At 39.6% G+C, this 22,500-nt stretch overlaps 1 protein-coding gene across 1 annotated transcript in view; it reads right to left on the minus strand.

Annotated features, from left to right (window-relative positions):
- The window catches only part of LOC135213776 (uncharacterized), a 403,929-nt gene that overhangs the window by 73,372 nt on the left and 308,057 nt on the right, over nt 1-22,500 (minus strand). Inside the window, exons 7-8 of the mRNA XM_064247904.1 lie at nt 19,197-19,305; nt 16,822-16,917 (exon numbers count right to left, since the gene is read on the minus strand). Of these exons, the coding sequence (XP_064103974.1) occupies nt 16,822-16,917; nt 19,197-19,305 (205 nt within the window). The remainder of the gene's footprint in view (nt 1-16,821; nt 16,918-19,196; nt 19,306-22,500) is intronic.

Here is a 22,500-nt window from a genome sequence, read left to right on the forward strand (position 1 = left end):
CTTCACTGCTTAAAAGCATTTGCTAAGAGGACCAGAGAGCTGACCTCCTCCTCTCTCTCTCTCCTTCTATATATACCTATATATATTATATATATATATATAGATATATATATATTATATATCCTATATAATATATAAAAAAAAAAGAAGGCTCTCTCTCTTCCCTCTTGTATACAAAACTTACTAATAAACCACAACTTCCCCAGTAAGGAACTTCCGAAGTTTAACGGTGATGCCCTCGGCACCCGCAGTGCCACGCCAAAGCGGGGGGAAGTTTCGCTCCCCCCCCCCCACCCCTCTTCTCTCTAGGCATTAACTTCTTCCCAAACTTCTACGACCAAGACCTTAACTTTGAAGAGAGGAGGCAGCGAAGTTGAAGAGGAGCTGAGAAAAGCTAGTATCTGCTTTCGTGTTTTATAATTTATTTTTTAATTCATAGTCTTTTTTTAAAGATAACATTATTTAAAGCGATATCTAAAAGACTTTTTTTTAAGTTTTAATTATTTTTGTTTAACGATAATTGTCTTAGGTTTAAAAAAATAATATTAATTATTGTGATATTTAAAAGGTTTTTTAAAGTTTTAAATATCATTGTTTGAGATAATGTTAATTGATTCGATATTTAAAATTGAAAGGTTAACATAAATCTGGAAGGACTTGGAAATAATTATCACAATAAAACCATAATTTTGAAATGAAAACCAGTGTGATACAATTGTACAATTAACCATGTTTGATTGTACAATAAACCAAGTACATTAGTAAAATTAACAAAGTACAACTGTATAACTAACCATGTTAAATTGTAATATATTACTTTTACCTAGTAGAATTGGAAAATGAACAATGTTAAAATTGTTATTTTGTAAAATACACAAGAATAATTAACCATGTTAAACTGTAAAACAATGCAATTAATCATGTTAAATTGCAAAATCTTAAAACAATACAATTAACCTTGTTAAATTGCAAAGTCTTAATACAATACAATTAACGAGGTTATATTGTAAAAAAAAATACAATTAACCATGCTAAATTGTACGATTGTCAAACGACACAATCAACCTCGTTAAAATGCAAATTCTTAAAACATGAAAATTAACCACGTGAAATCGCGAAAAAATACAATGAACCATGTTACGTTACAAAATAGCACTACATAATTAACCAAGTTAGACGGAAAAAAATTAACAACAATGAAATTAACCGTCGAGATACCGCGACCCAATCAATCATTCATACCTTTGCTGAGGGGCACAGGTGCAAGGCGTTTCCACCTTGAAGGCATGAATAATTCAACCTATACCTGGGAGAGAGAGAGAGAGAGAAATCAATAGAGAGAGAGAGAGAGAGAGAGAGAGAGAGAGAGAGAGGGGTCACCAAGACACACCTTGGCTCATTATACCTGACTATATTGTCCTCGGATTCAACAGGTAAATGACTTTGTGGTCTTCAGTAAATATTGGCTGGCTGCTTTCCCTGCAACAAATGCAATTGCAAGCACAAGCATGATCAACAGCATGCTGCAAAGCTGCTGCTGCAGTTCGTCAGCAGTGCACAGCAGGACGACACAGCAACACAGCAGGACAGCATCAGTCCCAAAAGCCATCTCACAGCAGGTATTAAGTTAGTGGGAGATTTTTACGCTCGCGCATCATGTATACTTTGAAGTCGAGAGAGAGAGAGAGAGAGAGAGAGAGAGAGAGAGAGAGAGAGAGAGAGATAAATTAACATTTATATTCCAACCACGAAATTCCATAAAAAAATAGAATAAAAAAAAAGTTCCTGAGATGGTAAATCCGGGTTACGTAAACAAAAGCACCCTCTACTCGTCACTCACCTGTTTCTCAGTAACCCGGAAGTAGCAGCGTGAGATGAGTAATAATAATCATTTTCCTGACCAATGAGATTCTGCCTCCTCAACAATGAGGGAGAGAGAGGGTGAGGGAGGAAAGATTGAGGGAGAGAAGGTGAGGAGAAAGAATGTCAAGGTAGATCTTTTTTTTGTAATGTCTGGGAATAAATGTAGTTTGTTATCAATAACAGAGTTATTTTAGGGATTCTCTCTCTCTCTCTCTCTCTCTCTCTCTCTCTCTCTCTCTCTCTCTCTCTCTCTCATGAATGAATATATAAATTATGGCAAAGACATGTTCTCTATGAATTTGACAAGTAATTATGAATATTAATATATCGGCCATATTCAGCATAATGGCATGAAAAATCTCTCTCTCTCTCTCTCTCTCTCTCACACCACACATAAACTTATATCAAAGTTATACTCTACTGATACATATACCAGTGTTATAAATCATTAAGACTTCAAACAATATTCGCATATGAGGCAAAGCAGAATATACGATACGATAAATACGAAGGAAATAAAAGAGAGGAATAAGACGATAAAGAGAGATAAAAGAGGAAGGAAGAAGAGGGGAAATCGACAAAAGACAAGCCAAGTCGACCTCCAGACTCGGCGATTGCAAAAGCAGGGAAGAAAAAAAGAAAAAAAAATGTCGAATAAAAAACTCTAGCGACCTCATTTGAAAATTACAGTTTCCGTTCTACAACATTTCAGAGAAAAGGTATTTCCTCAAGTCGTCTTTCAATGACGTTAACGCAACGTTGCAATGCGCATGCGCCGAATACTGCATCTTTAGTTTACCTTAAAAAGATTTATCTTAAAAACTACCGGGGCAAGAGGTCTGCGTTTTGGTACGTCGAAAATCCACCCGCCGTTCATCAAACGTACCGAATTCCAGCCCTCTAGCCCCAGTAATTTTTATCTTTCCTTAAATCTAAGACTAGCATGATCTTGCGCGTGGCTAGGCTTCAGGAGAGGCCACCACCGGGCCGTGGATGAAATTTTCATGGGCAATGGCTCATACAGCATTATATATTGCACAAAAAACTTGTTTATCCGGCGTATTTTTTATTTGTTATTGTTTACAACATTTTATGTACGATTTTAAGGGTCGTAATAAGCGGTTGTGGGTTATGGATGTAAAAGATATAATGATATGACAACGAACATCCTATAAATAATTCCTTGTAATTTTGCTGCAAAACAAACATGTCTTCGACCAGTCAAATCAATGATATTTACAGAGAGAGAGAGAGAGAGAGAGAGAGAGAGAGAGAGAGAGAGAGAGAGAGAGAGAACACGTCAATAAAACACGAAGGAAGCCAAACTTAATAAAAATAAGAAAAACAGAACATCAACTCCAGGCTTATTATAAACACCTGCATTGCGCAAATAAGAGGCCGGGGCACTTCCCAGGAGAGAGAGAGAGAGAGAGAGAGAGAGAGAGAGAGAGGGCAGGGAAACTGCGTGATTTTGGCCCGTAACCAGAGGTCAGCCAAATACTTAACTTAGCCCCGTCTGACATTTAGTGCAAGAAACTCTTAGGGGCTGCCGAGAGAGAGAGAGAGAGAGAGAGAGAGAGAGAGAGAGAGAGAGAGAGAGAGAGAGAGAGTCTGGAACGGTCATTGCTTCACGGAAGTATTTGGCAGGAAAATATACCATGACAGAGAGAGAGAGAGAGAGAGAGAGAGAGAGAGAGAGAGAGAGAGACTAGAACGGTCATGGATTTAAAGGAGGAACTCCGAAAAGGATATTTTACTCAGGAGAGAGAGAGAGAGAGAGAGAGAGAGAGAGAGAGAGAGAGAGAGAGAGAGAGAGAGAGAGAGAGAGAGAGCGAAATCTCCCAGCAGACTTCAACGTGTGAGAAATGAAAGCGAGATAAGATGGCCAGTAACTGACATCCCTCAGCGTCTGAATTCAACAAAAGGGGTTGGGATGACGACCCACGTCAAGAGAGAGAGAGAGAGAGAGAGAGAGAGAGAGAGAGAGAGAGAGAGAGAGAGAGAGAGGGGTGTGGGAGGACAGTAGCACAATAGAAATCTCTCTCTCTCTCCTTCCATGCAGCTTTCAAGGGATGGAATTACCACCTCTTGTACATACTGAGACTAGGTGAATCAATAAACAGCTGTATTGAATACCTTCAGGTTGTCTTTAAAAGAAATATTATAAAATTATAATAAATTGCTTGATATATAAAAAAAAAAACAATAACTACTAAAATGATTTCGTTTAAAAATAAAAATAAAACAGATACTGTAGCAACAAGCCACTTTTCCTGGTAGAAAGTGTCTACACTAAATTACATTTCTCCCTCAAAAAACGACCTAATTCTGATAGAAAATAAAGCTCTTTTAAAATATATTTTCTTTATTCGTCACTAATTATTATAGAAGCTATCGACTCTATGACGACATCAAATAGACGTAAAGCAAAAGGAAAACAAACACTTAGGTCTAAAGCTCTTGAGTCTACAATCATTCCTTCGTCACTGATTATAGAAGCTATCTATTCTATAAAGACGCCAAATAGACATAAAACAAAAGAAAAACAAACACTTAGGTCTAAAGTTCTTGAGTCTACAATGTTTCCTTCAAAAGTTTTCGAGTTAAAAACCTTCAGTGTGACTTTCGGAATCGTATACTTAGGTTATCCGGAAGCCACATTCAAATCATTAATAGCCAAAGGCATGTTTTTTCACCTATGACCTCCCCGTCGCGCATGCTCAGACATTTATTAAAAACACAAAAGGACCATTCGAAGACCACTCAAGGGCCAGTCGAACCAATCCGACAAGACATCCACTCCGGCAGGCGCTCCAGAAGGAAACGCCAATCAAACGCCCTTCTATTGAGGGAGAAGGCGCTGTAGATGCCAAGTAAGAGGATAAAGGACGGTCTTAAGGTCCTCCTCCAACGTATTTATAGCCACTGTCAAGTCTGACCTATTTACACATACAACTTGAGCCTCGAGAGATAGGTCTAATTACTCGCCTACATTTTCCTCCAAAGCTATGAGAAATAGACCGATGTTTTTGCAGAATCAGAGGGATATATAAATATCTGCCTTCAAAGTATTTATAGCCACTTTCAAGTCTAACCTATTTACACACACGCGCACTTGAGCCTCGAGAGATAGGTCTAATTCCTCACCTATATCTTCCGCCATAGTTTTGAGGAACTGACCGATGTTTTTGTAAATTCAAAAGGATATAAAAAAGGTCCTCCTTCAGCGTATTTATAGCCTCTGTCAAATCTGACCTACTTACACACACGCGCGCGCACTTGAGCCTTGAAAGATTGGCCTATATCCTCCTACGAAACTTACAGGATTAGACCGACCTTTTTGCGGAATCAAAAGATATAAAATAAATGCCCTAAGATCCTCCTCCAAAGTATTTATAGCCACTGACAAGTCCAACCTTTATACACAAAAACACACACATATACGAGGGTTATATAACAACCTGCAAAGCTTTAAGGAATAGACCGACAGTTTTTTTTGCTTTTTTTCGGAGATTAATTTCCGTCGTGGTATCAAGTGACTTCAGGTTCTCTGCCGATGACGAGTTTACTTAGGCCGAGGTGAGCTGAAAGTTTACATTTATATACACTTTCGTCACGAATTCTCTCTCTCTCTCTCTCTCTCTCTCTCTCTCTACACACACACCAAACTGACCTAAGTAGAATCGCGTATGTGTTCTTATAAAGAGTATTCTGAGCTTTAGTGAATTCCCTCTTAGAAATGGGTGGAGGCATTTTGCTCTCTCTCTCTCTCTCTCTCTCTCTCTAGAAACTAGAACTACAGAGATACAACACACCCCAATGTGGGAACTTCTTTACATACAAGATATGTGAAACTTGGAATAAACTGCCACCAGAAGTTGTAAACAGCAACAGTGTGGAAGAGTTTAAAAGAAAGCTAGACAAAATCATTAGGAGGACACTGTGAATGCACAGTAAAACCTGCTCCTACAGATAAGTGAGCACACGATGTCTCATCTTAGGATGGTCTAACAAGTCTTCGAGACGTCCTAATCCTTGTAACTCCCTCTCTCTGACTTCAAAGTTTGCGCCAGACCTAATTGAAATAGATTGTATTCTCACTCTATGGGAAATTGACGAGGAATGTGCCCACTTCCTAAGGGTATAGGATATCATTCTTGTGTGTGTGAGAGAGAGAGAGAGAGAGAGAGAGAGAGAGAGAGAGAGAGAGAGAGAGAGAGAGAGAGAGAGAAATATGACGTTCAAACAATTTTCTCTCTCAATATTCATCAACATACAGCGATCTGTCGAGACCTTATGTAGCTCTCATAAATAATCGGAAGTGTTAATGAGAGACGAGATATAATAATAATAATAATAATAATAATAATAATAATAATAATAATAATAATAATAATAATGGTTATCATAAGAAGCATTAGTAGATACTTAATAATTGAATATAACTATAAATACATCATTATAAATATAACTTCAAAGGTTCATACACCCTCTCTCTAAAACGCCTTGAGAATACAAACACCAAACGGTCAGAGAGAGAGAGAGAGAGAGAGATGAGCGAGAGAGAGAGAGGAGAGAGAAGGAGAGAGAGAGAGAGAGAGAGAGAGAGAGAATATTCTGGTGCCCATGCACATCAAACCGAAGAGGGGGAATCGGTTTTCAATAACTTCGTCCGTCGGGGGGGAAAGGGGGGTATGAGGGGGAGGAGTCCCCCCCATGACAAACTTCCCTTGATGGGATCACCAGAGGAATAAGGTCCTTCGTCAGGAGTCTTGATAAAAGCACGACGTACTGGAGAAAATAAAGATAACTTTTTGACAATTAGAGAGAGAGAGAGAGAGAATAATGAATTCTTGGAATAAAAGCAAAAAGTGTATAGTATACACATGACTTCAGATCAATTAGAGAGAGAGAGAGAGAGAGACAGAGAGAGAGAGAGAGAGAGTAAACTACACATACAATGGATCGTCACGACAGACAGCCATTAAGTCCCTGTTCCTTAATTAAAATAATAAAGCGCCGGTTGGTATGTAATTTGGGTATAAATTACCCCATTCCCCGCCACCCCAAACCCACACCCCCCCCCCCACACCCTTATCCTTCTTACTGACCTGATAATCCTCCGAGCCCCCACTGCTGCCCCTGGACCGTCCCAGGAGCGGCGCCCTTGGGGATGGCGTGGAGGACGCCACAGAAACCGTCGAGGTGGAAGCCAGGGTGGCAGCAGAAGTCGCAGCAGAAGCGAAGGTTGAGGAGGAGCAGGAGGAGGCAGCAGCGGCCGTTGCTGCCAAGCAGGAGGAGGACGCCGCCCTTCGCGTGGGCGGCGGCGTGCCTCCTCCTCCCTGGCCGCTGCTCATCTGGTGGAGGGAGTCGAGGAGCTCCTGCGCCCAAATGGACCACTGACTGCAACTCAGCCTCTCGCACTCCTGCTGGGACCCCCCCGACCACGAGGGCCTCAGCAACGCATGTTCCGACCTGCTCCTCCCGCCCACGCCCCCCGGCCGCTCCCTCAGGATCATGTGGGCGTGGTGGGAGACGCGCCTCTGGGGCGGCAGCAAGGAGGGGTGGTGGTTGAGGCTGTGCTCCGAGCGGGCGAAGCGATGCCTCGCCCGGAATACCCTGGTCGGGTGGTCGGTCTCGGGCAGTGGGGGCCCGCCCCTGGACGACGACGACGCCCCGCACAGTCGATTCACCAGAGTGTCTCGGGCTTCGTTGAACACGCCCCTGGGGGAGTCTTTCCCGATGGGAGTGGCTGGCACTAGAGGGGGGCTGTCGGAGTAATTGACGCTGCAGTCCAGTCTGGACACGCTGCGAGCCCTCGCAGGGGGAGTCTCGTCCACGTACGGCTTCCCTCCCAACGCCGCCGCTACAGCCTCCTCGGCTTCGGGAGACCCCAGGATCTCGCAGGACCGGGCCAGCTTCGACCGGGGTCTGGGCACTGATGATGATGGCATCATGACCACGGAGGCGGCGGAACTGGTGCCACGCGGGGAGGGCCCGGGGGAGGAAGACGAGGCGAGACCTCCCGCAGGCAACAGGGGCGGTTCGTTGTCTAAGCTGTCGACGCTCGAGTTCCCCGGGGTCGAGTTGAGGGAGCCCCTCCCTCCGCAGGGGAGGACCTCCGCCGGCAGCAGGGGTTGCTTCTTCAAGAGGGGCGACGGGAGCGATGACGACGAGGAGGAGACCGGGTCGTTGGCCAAACAGGGAGACGACCTGGAACCGCTGCGATGGAGCCGTTTCTTTGACGACGACCCGCCCTGTGTGAGGGGCCCGCCGCGGCTGAGGGGCGACCCCAGGAGCCAAGTGGAGGACTTTGTGTGACGCCGAAGGGGAGTCGACGGTCCGGGAGCCCTTTTGCCGACGTCGCGGGAGCCGACGTCCATCAGCCCCAGGCACCTCGATACATCCACCACCCACGACATGGTCCTCTGGCCCTACGCATCAAAATCCTCGGACACGACGACGGCAAACATGGCGGAGGAAGAGGAGACTAGAAGCTTCAAAGACTTTAAAATGGCCCTCGAGTTTCGACTGATGTCTTGTTATTCCGAAAAGATCCTGGAATATAATCGAGACAATTGCAGCACTAAGTCTTTCCAGCGACTTCTAGAACGAATAAGATCTGGATATTTAAAGCACAACGTGTTTCCAGCGACTTTTAGAACGAATAAAATATGGATATTTAAAGCACAAAGTCTTTCTAGAAACTTCCAGAATGATTAAATCTGGACATTTAAAGCACTAAGCTATTCCAGCGACTTCCAGAACAATAAAATCTGGATATTTAAAGCACAAAGTCTTTCCAGCGACTTCCAGAATTATTAAATCTGGACATTTAAAGAACTAAGCTTTTCTAGCGACTTCAGAATGAATCAAATCTGGACATTTAAAGCACTAAGAATTTCCAGCAATTTCCATAATAAATAAGATCTGGACATTTAAAGCACTTACTTTTCCCAGGAACTTCCAGAACGAATGATGAATAAAACTGGGACATTTGAAGCACTAATTCTTTCCAGGGGCTTCTGGACATTTAAAGCACTAAGTCTTTCCAGGGACTTCTGGACATTTAAAGCACTAAGTCTTTCCAGGGACTTACAGAATGAATAAAATCTGGAGATTTAAAGCTCTTAGTTTTTCCAGGGAATTCCAGAATGAATATAAGCTGGACATTTCTAGAGATTTCCAGAATTAATATAATCTGGACATTAACAGCACTAAGCCTTTCCAGCGACTTACAGAATTACTTAAAATCTCGACATTTAAAGCACTAAGTCTTTCCAGGGACTTCCAGAACGAATAAAATCTGGACATTTAAAGCACTCACTCTTTCCAGGGACTCCCAGAATAGATAAAATCTTGGCATTAAAAGCACTAAGCCTTTCCAGCGACTTCCAGAATATTCACTGGACATATTCCAGCAATGACACTTAAAACTAGACAGTAACGTTGACTCTTAATAAAAAGTGGCACTTGGTGTTCCATATTTGCAAGTGATTCACCGTCAAGTACTTTCAGACATTATTAGAAAACACTTAAATTATATTTATAAAAACACTTTATATCCCTTACTTAATCTTGCACTTTAACGTAATCCTAAATATAAAAATAAATTTTAAAATTAATAATTACATAAAAAATGAAGCGTATTACGCGATACGTTGAAAATAAATGGAAGTTTTCAGTATCTTTCCATAAGATAATGTTGCAAATAAACACTTTCCAATCTGTGTTATGAAAATGTTCCAAATAAAAGCACTTTTCGACGATACGAAATTGAAACGCAAATATACATCAATTCAAATAAATATACTCTTTATTGAATGCACATACATTTCCCCCACTACCGCAAAACACGGTTCCATGTGGTCACTGTTGGGGAATATGTGAGCAAAAACGAGCAATGGTTTATGGTTACTCTCCTGGAGAGAGAGAGAGAGAAATCAGGTATGTCCTCGTGGTATTTCTCTCAACTGGTGTAGCTGGTAAACTTCTCTTCCCTTTCCGCATAACACCACAACAACATCCTTCTTGAACGTCCCAGCCCAAAACCTGGGCCATAGCAGGGAAACAACAGCTGTTTCTCGGCTTCCATGAGCCGTTGATTCTTCAGCAAACCTCTCACAGGAGAAACAGCAGAGGAAACGGTCCTCGAATTCACTTAAAGGTTTACAACGAACATCACAACAACAGCCGTTTTTCTGTTCCTGTAGCTGTTGTTTCTTGGTCGAAAAACCTCTCGGAGGAGAAACAACAGCAGGGAGATGATGAGGATGCTGTTTCTCTCTCTCTCTCTCTTCACTTAAACCATCGACAGGAACCACGTCAGCGAAATTAAAAATTATCCTCCTTTGCGCGTTCACACAATGGCTCTTCTAATTCGTCCTCGTCTTCTTTCTTTTGTCTGTAACTCACTTATAACAGTCTCCAAGCCGCCACCGGGAATTTTTATAAAGTTACCGATAAAATACGACTCTCTCACTCACACGTAACTCCTCCACGAGGACGACACGGGAACGACTCACAAAAGCGACCGCTAAGACGACTGACTGTTTCTTCTAGACCAAAGTATATTATCGCTTGCTCCAGAATTTTTATAAAGTTACCGATTAAACACGACTACATCTCTCACACTAAACGCAGGAACGACCCCCCTAAAGCGACAGCGAAGACGACACTTCCCAGAAAACGACAGAAGGACGTGTCGTCAGCACCGTCGCCTAGGTTTCGTCACACTACAAGCAAGGCCCGTGGTGTGTCTATCCACCCATAATCTTCCCCCCCTACCCTCTTCCCCACCGGAGGCGTCTTTCAAGAGGTGGCCCTACCGACGGCGACTATCCTCCGGCCTCACTGCACCAACGTCACACGACAACTGAAACGAGTCGGGTCGGGAGGACCGACTGGTCCGACTCACTCACTCAGGGACTCACAGGGACTCTCTCACTCACAGGGAGCCAGGAGGAACGCTTAACAACACGCGTGCTCACCGCTCTCACTCCCTCCTTTTCCCTCCCCACCTCCAGCCCTAGGGGGAGGGGGGTGCGTCATGGCCCTGGGAAGGATGAGGGAGGGGTGCGAGGGGGGGGGGGGCATCCGTCACAGTTGGCGGTTGCTCAATTTTGGCGAAACATTTTAAGCTCTCATTTATAACGCTACTGACGAAGTACTTCGGAAGGTTATCGTCAGGAGAGAGAGAGAGGAACGGCGTTAGCTAATTCATCTGCTATAGACCCAAGTTCTCTCTCTCTCTCTCACGCACTCTCACAGTGGCGAAAGTGCGGACTACTATACAACGTCCGTTTTTCCCACCCGTCCGTCCACCCCATTGTGTGCTTTCCAACCTATGAGAGAGAGAGAGAGAGAGAGAGAGCCGAATCAACAGATGAAATGGGGCAAGAGAAGATGATATTGCACCATTGCAATGCTCGGTTCTCTCTCTTTCTCTCTCTCTCTTTCTCCAGCAGGAATCTTGCTTGCGTGCTCGACTCAATCTAGTTTAAACGCCAGGCGCATGCATGCAGGCCTTAACAAACCACATTGTTTGAGAGAGAGAGAGAGAGAGAGATTGACTACTACTGTCTCTGTAGCAATCCATCCACAACAGGTAAAGGGATAAATATCCTGACAGTGTGATATTATCACAAACAGCTGTTTCAACGGAAGGTCTCTCTCTTCTCTCTCTCTCTCTCTCTCGCTCTCTCTCTCTCTCTCTCTCTCTCTCTCTCTCTCTCTCTCCGCAAAAAAATAAATGGCCTTGGAGTAGTTTCTAAAAAAAAAAATAAAAAAAAAACAAATAATGTCTGAATAATGCCCATATATATATATATATATCTATATATATATATATATATATATATATATATATATATATATATATATATATATATAAGCTGTACTTTCATATAATGCGTTACATTATTGTAGTGTTAATTAGTATAGTACTATTTATTATAGAACGACTTATAATAGTAATATTTATTATAGTACTAAGTTCTCATGATACTATTTATTATACTACTGATTATTATTATTATTATTATTATTATTATTATTATTATATTATCTCATCATCATCTATCATCATCATCATCATCATCATCATCATCATCATCATCATTATTATTATTATTATTATTATTATTATTATTATTATTATTATTCTGAGACTAAGCTACAACATTGTTAAGCAACCGCCTGTGTCCTTCAAGCTAAAATAAGTGTGTCTACGGCTCTCACAGCGTGTCTCATGGGTGTTACACTTGCACAGACACACACACACACACACGTACGCACAAACAGACCGGTTCCCGCCATGCTCGGCGGGCGCGCATAAACGATGTAACACGCAGTCAGCAGCTAGCGACTAACCAGGTGCATTGCTAGACTCAACCCTCACCCGAGTTTTTAATAAAGAAGGAAATGTTTCCGATGATGGATAGGGGTATGTGAGTTGGGGGAGGAGGGGGGTTGGAAGGTGAGTCAATACCCTCCTCAGACGGAAATGGTGTACAGGCTGGTGTACTCAATGGTTACGAAATAGGAATTAAGAGGAATTGGTTTCCATTAGTCACATATCCAGTTCGGACGATTGGAAGAGTTGTCATCCAGATTTCATGCCTGCGGATTACTCTCTCTCTCTCTCTCTCTCTCTCTCTCTCTCTCTCTCTCTCTCTATATATATATATAATATATATATATATATGTATGTATTTCCACAGTAACCATACTATCATCGCAAAAGAGGGTAGATCTCACGCCCTCTACAACAATTTAAAAAAACGTAAAACTTATTTGGGTATTAAGATTTAAAAAAAAAAACACATAGGTATATATCCACTGGAAATGATTTGTATATATAAAACGCACACAAAATGCACGGGTAACCATAATTACTGGTTCCCCTTTCCAGAATGACAGGTATGTATTTGCTGAAATCGATGAAATTATATGTCCAGATTACGTTATTTTGTCCAATCAGCGTTTTTCTGACACAAATCCGAATTGCTGATCGTTATCTCTCTCTCTCTCTCTCTCTCTCTCTCTCTCTCTCTCTCTCTCTCTCTCTCTCTCTCTCTTTTACACAGTTTAAATATTTATATTACCAACAATAGCCCTTTGAAAATGTATATATGCTTCCTTGTTAAAAAATACATAAATTAAGATTCTGAATAAGTCTTCTCTCTCTCTCTCTCTCTCTCTCTCTCTCTCTCTCTCTCTCTCTCTCTCTCTCTCTGTCTTTTCCACTAAATTTAAATATTTTAGTATATTATCAGTAATAGCTCTCTGGTAACACATGCTTCCTCGTAAGCGATACACGAATGAAGATTCTAAATTCTCTCTCTCTCTCTCTCTCTCTCTCTCTCATTCCGCAAAGGCTCAAATAAATACAACATTAAAAACAGAACTTTACGAAGATAAACAAACATATGTTAAAATTTTCGAGAAGAAGATAATAAAGAAAGAGAGAAAAGAAGAAGAGGAAAAGAAAGAGAGAAAGAATAGAAGAAGAACAGGAAAAGAAAGAGAAAGAAAATACGAAGAAGAGGAAGAAGAATGCAACCCAAAAACAGCCGCTAAGATACGACACAATTGGCCTCTCTCCCCGCCTCAAAATCCAATTTGATGACGTCATCATCACTCAAATGTCAACAAAACAAACGCCTCTCGGGTCGAGATTCGCAGGCGCCAACGACCTGGGATTAAGCCTGGATGTAAACAAAAGAATAATAAAGAATAAATGACTTAGGATTCGGCTTAAGCGGTGAAACTGTGGCTTCAGTAAAGGTCCTGAAGGAGAGAGAGAGAGAGAGAGAGAGGAGAGAGAGAGAGAGAGAGAGAGGCAAAATTGTGGATTCAGTAAAGAATGTCTTGATCTATCCTTCAGGATTTTTCCTTGATAATCAAAGGGAGAGAGAGAGAGAGAGAGAGAGAGAGAGAGAGAGAGAGAGAGAAAGAGATTTCCTGTCCACATAAGCTAGTTTAACCAAGAAATGATAACGATTTCAAGCCCGTATCAAGCCCAGGTTTGATGATAATGAAGAAGGAGAGAGAGAGAGAGAGTGAGAGAGAGAGAAGGAGAGAGAGAGAGAGAGAGAGAGAGAGAGAGAGAGAATTCTCGAAAAATCAGAGCAACGTGCATCACAAAATCACCGTAATCTTCCACACATTATCCCTGCCAATACAAAATCTCTCTCTCTCTCTCTCTCTCTCTCTCTCTCTCTCTCTCTCTCTCTCAATGCCTCGAGCCTTTAAGGAGCTCCAAAAGACGGCTCTAACGACCCACACAATTGCGACGCCGCCGAATGCATTTTCTGCGCATTACAATCGACACTCATTCAGCAAATATTACGCCCATTGAGGGCACTATAAAACACGCCTTCTTCTTCTCCTCCTCCTCCTCCTCCTCCTCCTCCTCCTCCTCCCCCAACCAAGGGGGCACAGCTATACGCATTTAGACTCACGCAAGTCTCAGACGGGGATGTCAAGATGACCTACTTCGCTTCAAAACAGAAATAGGACCAAAAATTCGGATATATGGGTCATAAATATGATCCTACGGTTAATATATTATAATCAGTAACGTCACTACTTTCAAGAGTAACTTTCAAAGTCTCCTTTTAAGCAAAAAATAAATAAATAAATAAATTAATAAAAATAAATAAATAAATAAAAAGTTAATATGATATTATTCTATTAATAACATCATCGTTACTTTCAAGTAATACTTTCAAAGTTATCTTATGCGCACAAAAATAATCATTATTTACGACTACGAACCAGAGTAAACGAAACATGGCAACTTAAGTACTTAATAAAATTCTAACACACACACACAGACGTTTTTATTTTTCGTATTTTTACAGAACAGAACATGAGTGTTTGATGAGAGAGAGAGAGAGAGAGAGAGAGAGAGAGAGAGAGAGAGAGAGAGGAGGAGTACATTTTAGAACGAGTATTTGATCTTAGAGAGAGAGAGAGAGAGTATTTTGATGAGAGAGAGAGAGAGAGAGAGAGAGAGAGGAAAAAAACCACGGTTTTTCTTTCCTTGTTTTTTATAAAACCAACTGGCTCCCACCAAAATCTTCTATAAACCTCTCTGAACATGTTAAAAAACCTCCTCTTACGAAAAAAACGAACTAATTCTTGAACAACATTGAAAAAACACTAGCCAGGGAAAGAATATATAGATTATATTAAATAATAATAAAAAAAAAACTGCAGAAAAAAAACTAAGCCCTTAACCCAAACACCTGGGGACTTCGGTCCGAATTCGGAAATTGAAAAAAAGTAAAAGAAAAAAAAAAATTTTTTATCCTCCACGATAAAATAAAAAACACTCAGGGAGAATATGTTTTTCGAAGGGAACTCTCCCATTTACGAGGGCGGGGGGGGGGGGGGGGGGGGGGGTACGGGGGGGGGGGGGGGGGGGGGGGGACATTTTGGGACATTTCTCTGGCCTCCTGATATGGCCCATTTCAGGAAACGAGAAAAAGAAAGAGAGAGAGAGAGAGAGAGAGGTTCCTCGTCTAGATCGAAAAGGGAAAAGATGTTCTTGCTCCAAGAAGCGAAGGCTCTCTATCTGCTCTCTCTCTCTTCTCTCTGTCTCTCTCATTTTCTATATATATATATATATATATATATATATATATATATATATATATATATATATATAAAAAAGAGAGAGAGAGAGAGAGAGAGAGAGAGAGATTTCCCCCCTTGGTAACACCGATATTATTACAATTATACTAGAAGTTCGACGCGATTAGAAAAAATGGTCTCGCGCGCGCGCACACACACACACACACACACACACACTTTCCAACTATCTCTGACTAACAACGAAGCCAAATTAAGACGTGGAGTTTGGAAGGAAACCGGTATCCGTGAGAGAGAGAGAGAGAGAGAGAGAAAGGAAATGACACCCCTCTCTCTCTCTCTCTCCCTCGTGAGAAAGATTTCCGAATCTTCCTTTAAGTAGTCTTCAGGTTCTGACACTTATGAAATAAAAAACACACAAAAGCACACACAAAAATCACAAAAACTCACAAAATACACAATATTCACAAAAACAAAACAGAAATAAATTCAGAAAGAAGGCATGAAAAACTCACAAAGTCTCACTGAAAGCACAAAAAACACACGCAGATGAACAAAAACTCACAAAAAATACACAATTCACACAAAAAAATCACACATACAAAACTCACAAAAACCCAATAAAAACTCAAAACCTCACTAAAAAACTACACAATATTCACAACCACTCCAAAAACACACTAATACACACACACACACACAAACACCCACAGATCCCCGTAACCAGTTTCGACGTATCCTGGGAACTGAGTCAGTGCTTTCCAAAGCTCTATTTTTAGAGCGGTTCTTAAAATCATCCCCAAATGCTCATTTAAAAAAAAAAATAAAACTACAAACTTTCCCAGTTCACGAAAGTTCAACGTCCAGAATATTTTAACGTATTTTGCAGGCACCGGAAACTACAAATAACAATTATGCAAAATGGTAATTAGGTAGAATAATCGTAAATAATCATCTCTTCCATGGAAGGATATATGCCAAGGCAAAAAGAAAAGTAGGGAACAAAAGGAAATAGGCGAATTCGAAAGCCAAGCAGCAGGTTTGGGCCTATTTTTCACTTCATCTAATCAAGCCTGACGGTAAAAATCCCTAACCGATATCATTATTCGAATGAAAAGTAGGGAACGAAAGAAAACACAGAAGCAGTAGGCGAAATCCAGAGCCAGACAGCAGATTCGAGCCTATTTTTCACTCCATCTTATCAAGCCTGACCGTGAAAATTTCTCCAACGATATCATCTATAAATACAAGTCGATTTACCGACCAAATCGATCACGTGACCTGATTATTAGAAGGAGGGTTAGTATAAAACTTTCCAATCATAAGAGTTACGAGAAAAGGTGGCTTGTCGGAACTTACCACAAAGGCCGGATCCAAGTAGTTGTTGGCGTCGACTTCCGCCGGCTGCGATGACGTCATGTCCAGCGCCGTCACGTGACCGCTGCCCGTCACCAGCTGGAGGGGGAGGAGGGAGGGGGACCGGAAGTCCAAATTAGGAATCGTGCAGTGGATTAAATTCAATTACGACTTCGACTGTTCGTATAATAATAATAATAATAATAATAATAATAATAATAATAATAATAATAATAATAATAATAATAATAATAATAATTGTCTCTATTTTTTCAGAGTAATAATAATTATAATTGCATCTACTTTTCGTATATAATAATAATAATAATAATAATAATAATAATAATAATAATAATAATAATAATAATAACATAATGTCTAATATTATTATTATTATTAATTCTGAAATAATAGAGGTAATCATTTTAGTATAATGATAATAATAATAATAATAATAATAATAATAATAATAATAATAATAATTAATAGTCTATTATTATTATTATTATATTATTATTATTATTATTATTATTATTATTATTATTATTATTACTACAATGATCAAAATAAATGCAATACAGGAGAAAGAGAAACAAAACGAGGACCCGTATGGAAAGAAAAATCAAATAAAAAAGGGGGGCAGTGACCCCTTTCAGAAAATAAGAGTACTGATAAAAATAGCTTTGGGAAGGGGGACGGTGATCCTCTCTTCTCCAACGAAGAGACGAAACAATGACCACTCCAGTAAGTCTTTTAGCGCAGGGATTACAGAAGCTAGAGAGAGAGAGAGAGAGAGAGAGAGAGAGAGAGCGCTATTCAATATACCCGTCGCAATAATACGAACTGTGAGATGTACTACCTTCTAGTACATCTTTCATATTTCTGGAGAGAGAGAGAGAGAGAGAGAGAGAGAGAGAGAGAGAGAGAGAGAGAGAGAGAGAGAGAATGATGAAGAAAAGAAGGGGACTTCTTGCCTGTGTCAAAACAGGTTTCATGAGAGAGAGAGAGAGAGAGAGAGAGAGAGAGAGAGAGAGAGAGAGAGAGAGAGAGAGAGATATAATCCGAGCGTACAAATTAAATCAACATTTGGATGCTAGCAACATCAACTTAATTACTTAAAACATAATAGAGCTCCCGCAAAAATTAATTCAATTTCTTATTTACCACAAATCTTGACGCAGCATAACCTCAAATACTGTTTTAGGTAAATAATTTTGTAAAATGTATGAAGCGTTCACCGTGTAAAATTATGAAGATCTAAAAATAAAAAAAATGTATAACCTCTCATAACAAGAGAATATTAACTTTATTCCTAAAATACTCAGCCCAAAGTTAAATTCCTAAAATGTTCAACCTAAGTGTAATTTCTTAATCATTTAACCAGATTTAAAGTCGTAGAATCTTTAACCAAAGTTAACCAGATTTAAAGTCGTAAAATCTTTAACCAAAGTTAAATTCGTAGATTTATTTAACTAAGGTTAAATTCCTAAATTATTTAACCAGAGTTAAATTTCGAAATTATTCAACCGAAGTTAAATTCCTAAATTTTTCAAAACAAGTTCAATTCCTAAATTATTCAACCGAGGTTACATTCCTGGTAAATTCATAAATTTTTCAACCCAAAATTATATTCGTAAAATATCTAACCAGAGTTAAATTCCGAAATTATTCAACCAAAGTTAAATTCCTAACTAATTACAATAAATTTCAAATTCCTAAGTTATTCAAAGTTAAAGTCTTAGATTATCCAATCAAAGTTACTTTTTAAGAAGAAGACGTCACCAATAAAACTGGCTTAAATAATTCAATGATCCCTGACATCTTTTAAAGTCAACTTTAGCAACCTCGAAACATCACAGCTCTGACGTCACCGAGATGTCGTCACAGTGATGACGTCACGGGACCCCTTCAGGCGTTTGCTTGGGAAACTCACTTGGGAAACTTTACAACGCAATTTTGATTAATTATAATGAACTGGGCCGTGAATAATTGTATATTTCCTGAACGAAGTGTTATAATTCTCACATTAGTGAGAGAGAGAGAGAGAGAGAGAGAGAGAGAGAGAGAGAGAGAGAGAGAGAGAGAGAGAGAGAGACTTTTAAGCTCGTATAACCAAGTGTTGATACATAAAATAAAGCTACTTTTGTCCGTGTCAAGCCCAGGTCTGATGAAGATAAATGAGAGAGAGAGAGAGAGAGAGAGAGAGAGAGAGAGAGAGAGAGAGAACCTTTATATTAATAGGCGAGGGTTAATGACAGACAGATTTTTCATGCCCATATCAAGCACAAACTTGAAGATGGAAATAAAAGGATGAGAGAGAGAGAGAGAGAGAGAGAGAGAGAGAGAGAGAGAGAGAGAGAGAGAGAGACGCGACGTACCTCGATGCCGGAGTCTCCGGAATCCCCAGAGTTGCATTTGGAGGACCTGGCATCCTTGAGACGCGCCCGTCGTCTCTCCTTGCTCGAGCGGAACAGTGGGTGTCCGAATCTGTCAAGAGAGAGAGAAAAAAAAAATAATAAATTAGCGAGTCGAGACAGAGACGAAAGAGGAATAAAAGTAAATGAGTTAATTAATAAAAGAATAAATTAATATATAAATAAACAAATTAACAGATAAGTAAATTCATAAATAAATAAGTAAATAAGTACTTAAGTAAATAAATAAAAATAAATAAATAAATAAATACAAGATATATGTGTGTGTGTGTGTGTTTGTTTTAATGGGCCTTTATACTTGAGATGTATCCAGTTTTAACAGAAGAATTTATATAGACATTATATATTTACATAATATATATATAATGGAAAACAATAAATAATACCACAGGTATATATTAACACACCCTAAAAAAATCAAACCATTAACGGTAGTAAACACTGCCCCAAAGGAGTAAAAATTCTCACTAGTTACCAACCAAAGTAATGAAGAGTTATTAACCGTTCATCTCGCAGTCTACACTCAACTACAGGACATTTATCCTGACATTTCAGGTCCATTGTAAATGACAGATTCATTTTCCCCTGACATTAAGACGAGAAAGTCAGGTTAAAATGTTAAGTAAAAGGCCAAGGTCGGGTCCTTTAACCGGGAAACTGGCCCGTGACATAAAAGAGACTACAGTTATTATTGATTATTATTATTATTATTATTATTATTATTATTATATTATTATTATTATTATTATTATTATTATTTTGTTAAAAATAACTGCTGCTTCAGCACTATTAATCTTATAAGAGTCTTCTCTATCTTTCTGATGACGGCTTCTCGTTGTTGCTTAGACTGGCGAAGCAAACGCACCAAACCGGGCATGGTCAAATTCGGTTGAGTCATTTGATTTATTATTGCTTATACAATTCAATTCTCTCTCTCTCTCTCTCTCTCTCTCCTCTCTAACGCGACGTTTCCTCCTGATCGACAGGACCATTATCAAGCGATAACTGCTGAGGGACTGAATTCCAGTGGTTGTTTGTTGTTAGGATTAAGCTGGCTTTATGCCAGCACGGGCTCTTGCTCATAGAGCAGCCCGTAGTATATTTCCAGTGGCGAGTCCTTCTCCTTTTATCGTGGTGTTGCGAGCTCCTCCAGTACGGTCAGAGCACTTCTCCGGTAGGTCGAGTTTTTATTGGTTCCCGGAAGGTGACTCATACGGCGGGCGTTGACTAGTCTTGCAGACCTTCTCAGGTAGGGGTATCACCGGGAGCCTCTTGATTGGCTTCTACCTGCGTGACGTCACCCCTGGTATTGTTCTCATGTCCGGTGTTCGTTCCATGCGCGCTGGTACTTTCGTTAGGGGTTTTGGAGAGGGTTGGTCCTTCCTCCACACATTTTGGTCCTCTCACACACGTCGGTATCAGGAAACGCTTCTTGGGTGGTATTGAGGGAGCTTTTCTCGAGGAGGAGCAGCGCTTCAGGAGACGCAAGGCTACGAGAGGTCTCCTCCGAAATATTATTATTATTATTATCATTATTATTATTCATTATATTATTATTATTATTTTATTATTATTATAGTCAAGAAGATCAAGAACCCTATTCATATGGAACGAACCACCACAAATTCCATTGACTTAAATTCAAGCTTCCAAGAATTTATATTTATTATTATTATTATTATTATTGATTATATTATTATATTATTATTATATTATTATTATTATTTCATTATTATTCAGCAAGATGAAAACTTGAGCCTATTTCAATGAACAACCCTCCAACAAAGTTTCCAATGACTTGAATCAAGCTTCTAAAGATTATTTATTTATTATTATTATTTTTTTTTTTTTGGGTGTTCTATCACTAATCCTCCAATTTCGACTGGGTAGTATTTACAGCGTGCGGGTTCCCGCGGTTGCAATCCTGCCTCCTTAGATCTATCACTGTTCTTACTATGTGGCCGTTTCAAGTCACACTTCTTCTGCATGAGTCTGAGCTACTTCAGCCTCTAGTTTTTTCTAGATTCTTCAGGATCTTGGATCATGGCTAGTGTTATGATTATTATATTATTTATTTATTATATTATTATTTTATTATTATTATTATTATTATTATCATTGTTAAGAAAATTCACAATTCCGTGAAAACAAATTGTTTAAAAAATATCCACAATTATATATAAAAATATATTTCTATGTAAAAATATAAAACAAAGACTTTCGAACACTTGAACGGTGTTCCTCATCAGTGTGACGTTAAAAAAAATTATTATTCATTATTATTATTATTATTATTATTATTCAGAAGATGAAGAAACCTATTCATATGGAACAAGCCCACCAAAGGGTTCTATCGACTTGAAATTCAAGCTTCCAAAGAATATTGTGTTCATTAGAGAGAAGCAACAGAAGGTAATGGGGAAATACAGAAAGGGGAGCTTAGGTATTGGAAAAAAACAGATAAATTAATAAATAAATTAATCAATAAATATATAATAGTAAAAATTGTATTTCTGAAATTTAGGCTGTGAAGCCAAGCCCCTGGTGGCCAGTTACTGCCCTTTTCATAAACTTCAGACAGTGGAAAACAGGGAGCTGGAGCGGCGGTTGGACAGCAAAATTAAAGAGATACTGATAATAAATGAGATGAAGTACACGGATCTAAAGGCTGAACTGGAAGAAAAACCCCACAGCAGCAAAAGAAGTAATTGTCAGAGGAGTTGGACAGCAAGATTAGAGAGAGAAAGTAGGCATGGAGATCATGTATAAGGCTTAAAAAGTGTAGAGGTGCAACTAGGGGCCGAAGGGACGCTACTAACACCATTTAATAATGCCTACAGTGCACCAAGTGAGGTGTACTGACGACACTTCCTATTATACAATGACCTTTCATAATTATCAATAAAGTGTATGAACTATAAATACATAGACATACATTTCAATTTTCTAAAAATTCAAAGCAGACATTCAATCTACAGTGACCTCGCTTGACCCAAGAAGAGGTCAGCAAAGAACCACAAAGCCAAGCGATTATTTCAGTGGTTTTGTGGACGAAAATTGGGTATCAAATCGTCCATATATCACAAAATCAAATTTTCTAACATTTCAAAACAAATTCAAACTAGGTTGACCTCTCTTGACACCAGAAGAGGTCAGCAAAGAACAACATTACCCAGTGATTTATTAAGTGGTTGTCTGGACCAAAATTAGGTATGAAATCGTCCCAATAAAATTAACTAAAATTTTC

This window comes from Macrobrachium nipponense, chromosome 43, assembly GCF_015104395.2.
Source record: "Macrobrachium nipponense isolate FS-2020 chromosome 43, ASM1510439v2, whole genome shotgun sequence".
Lineage (NCBI taxonomy): Eukaryota > Metazoa > Arthropoda > Malacostraca > Decapoda > Palaemonidae > Macrobrachium > Macrobrachium nipponense.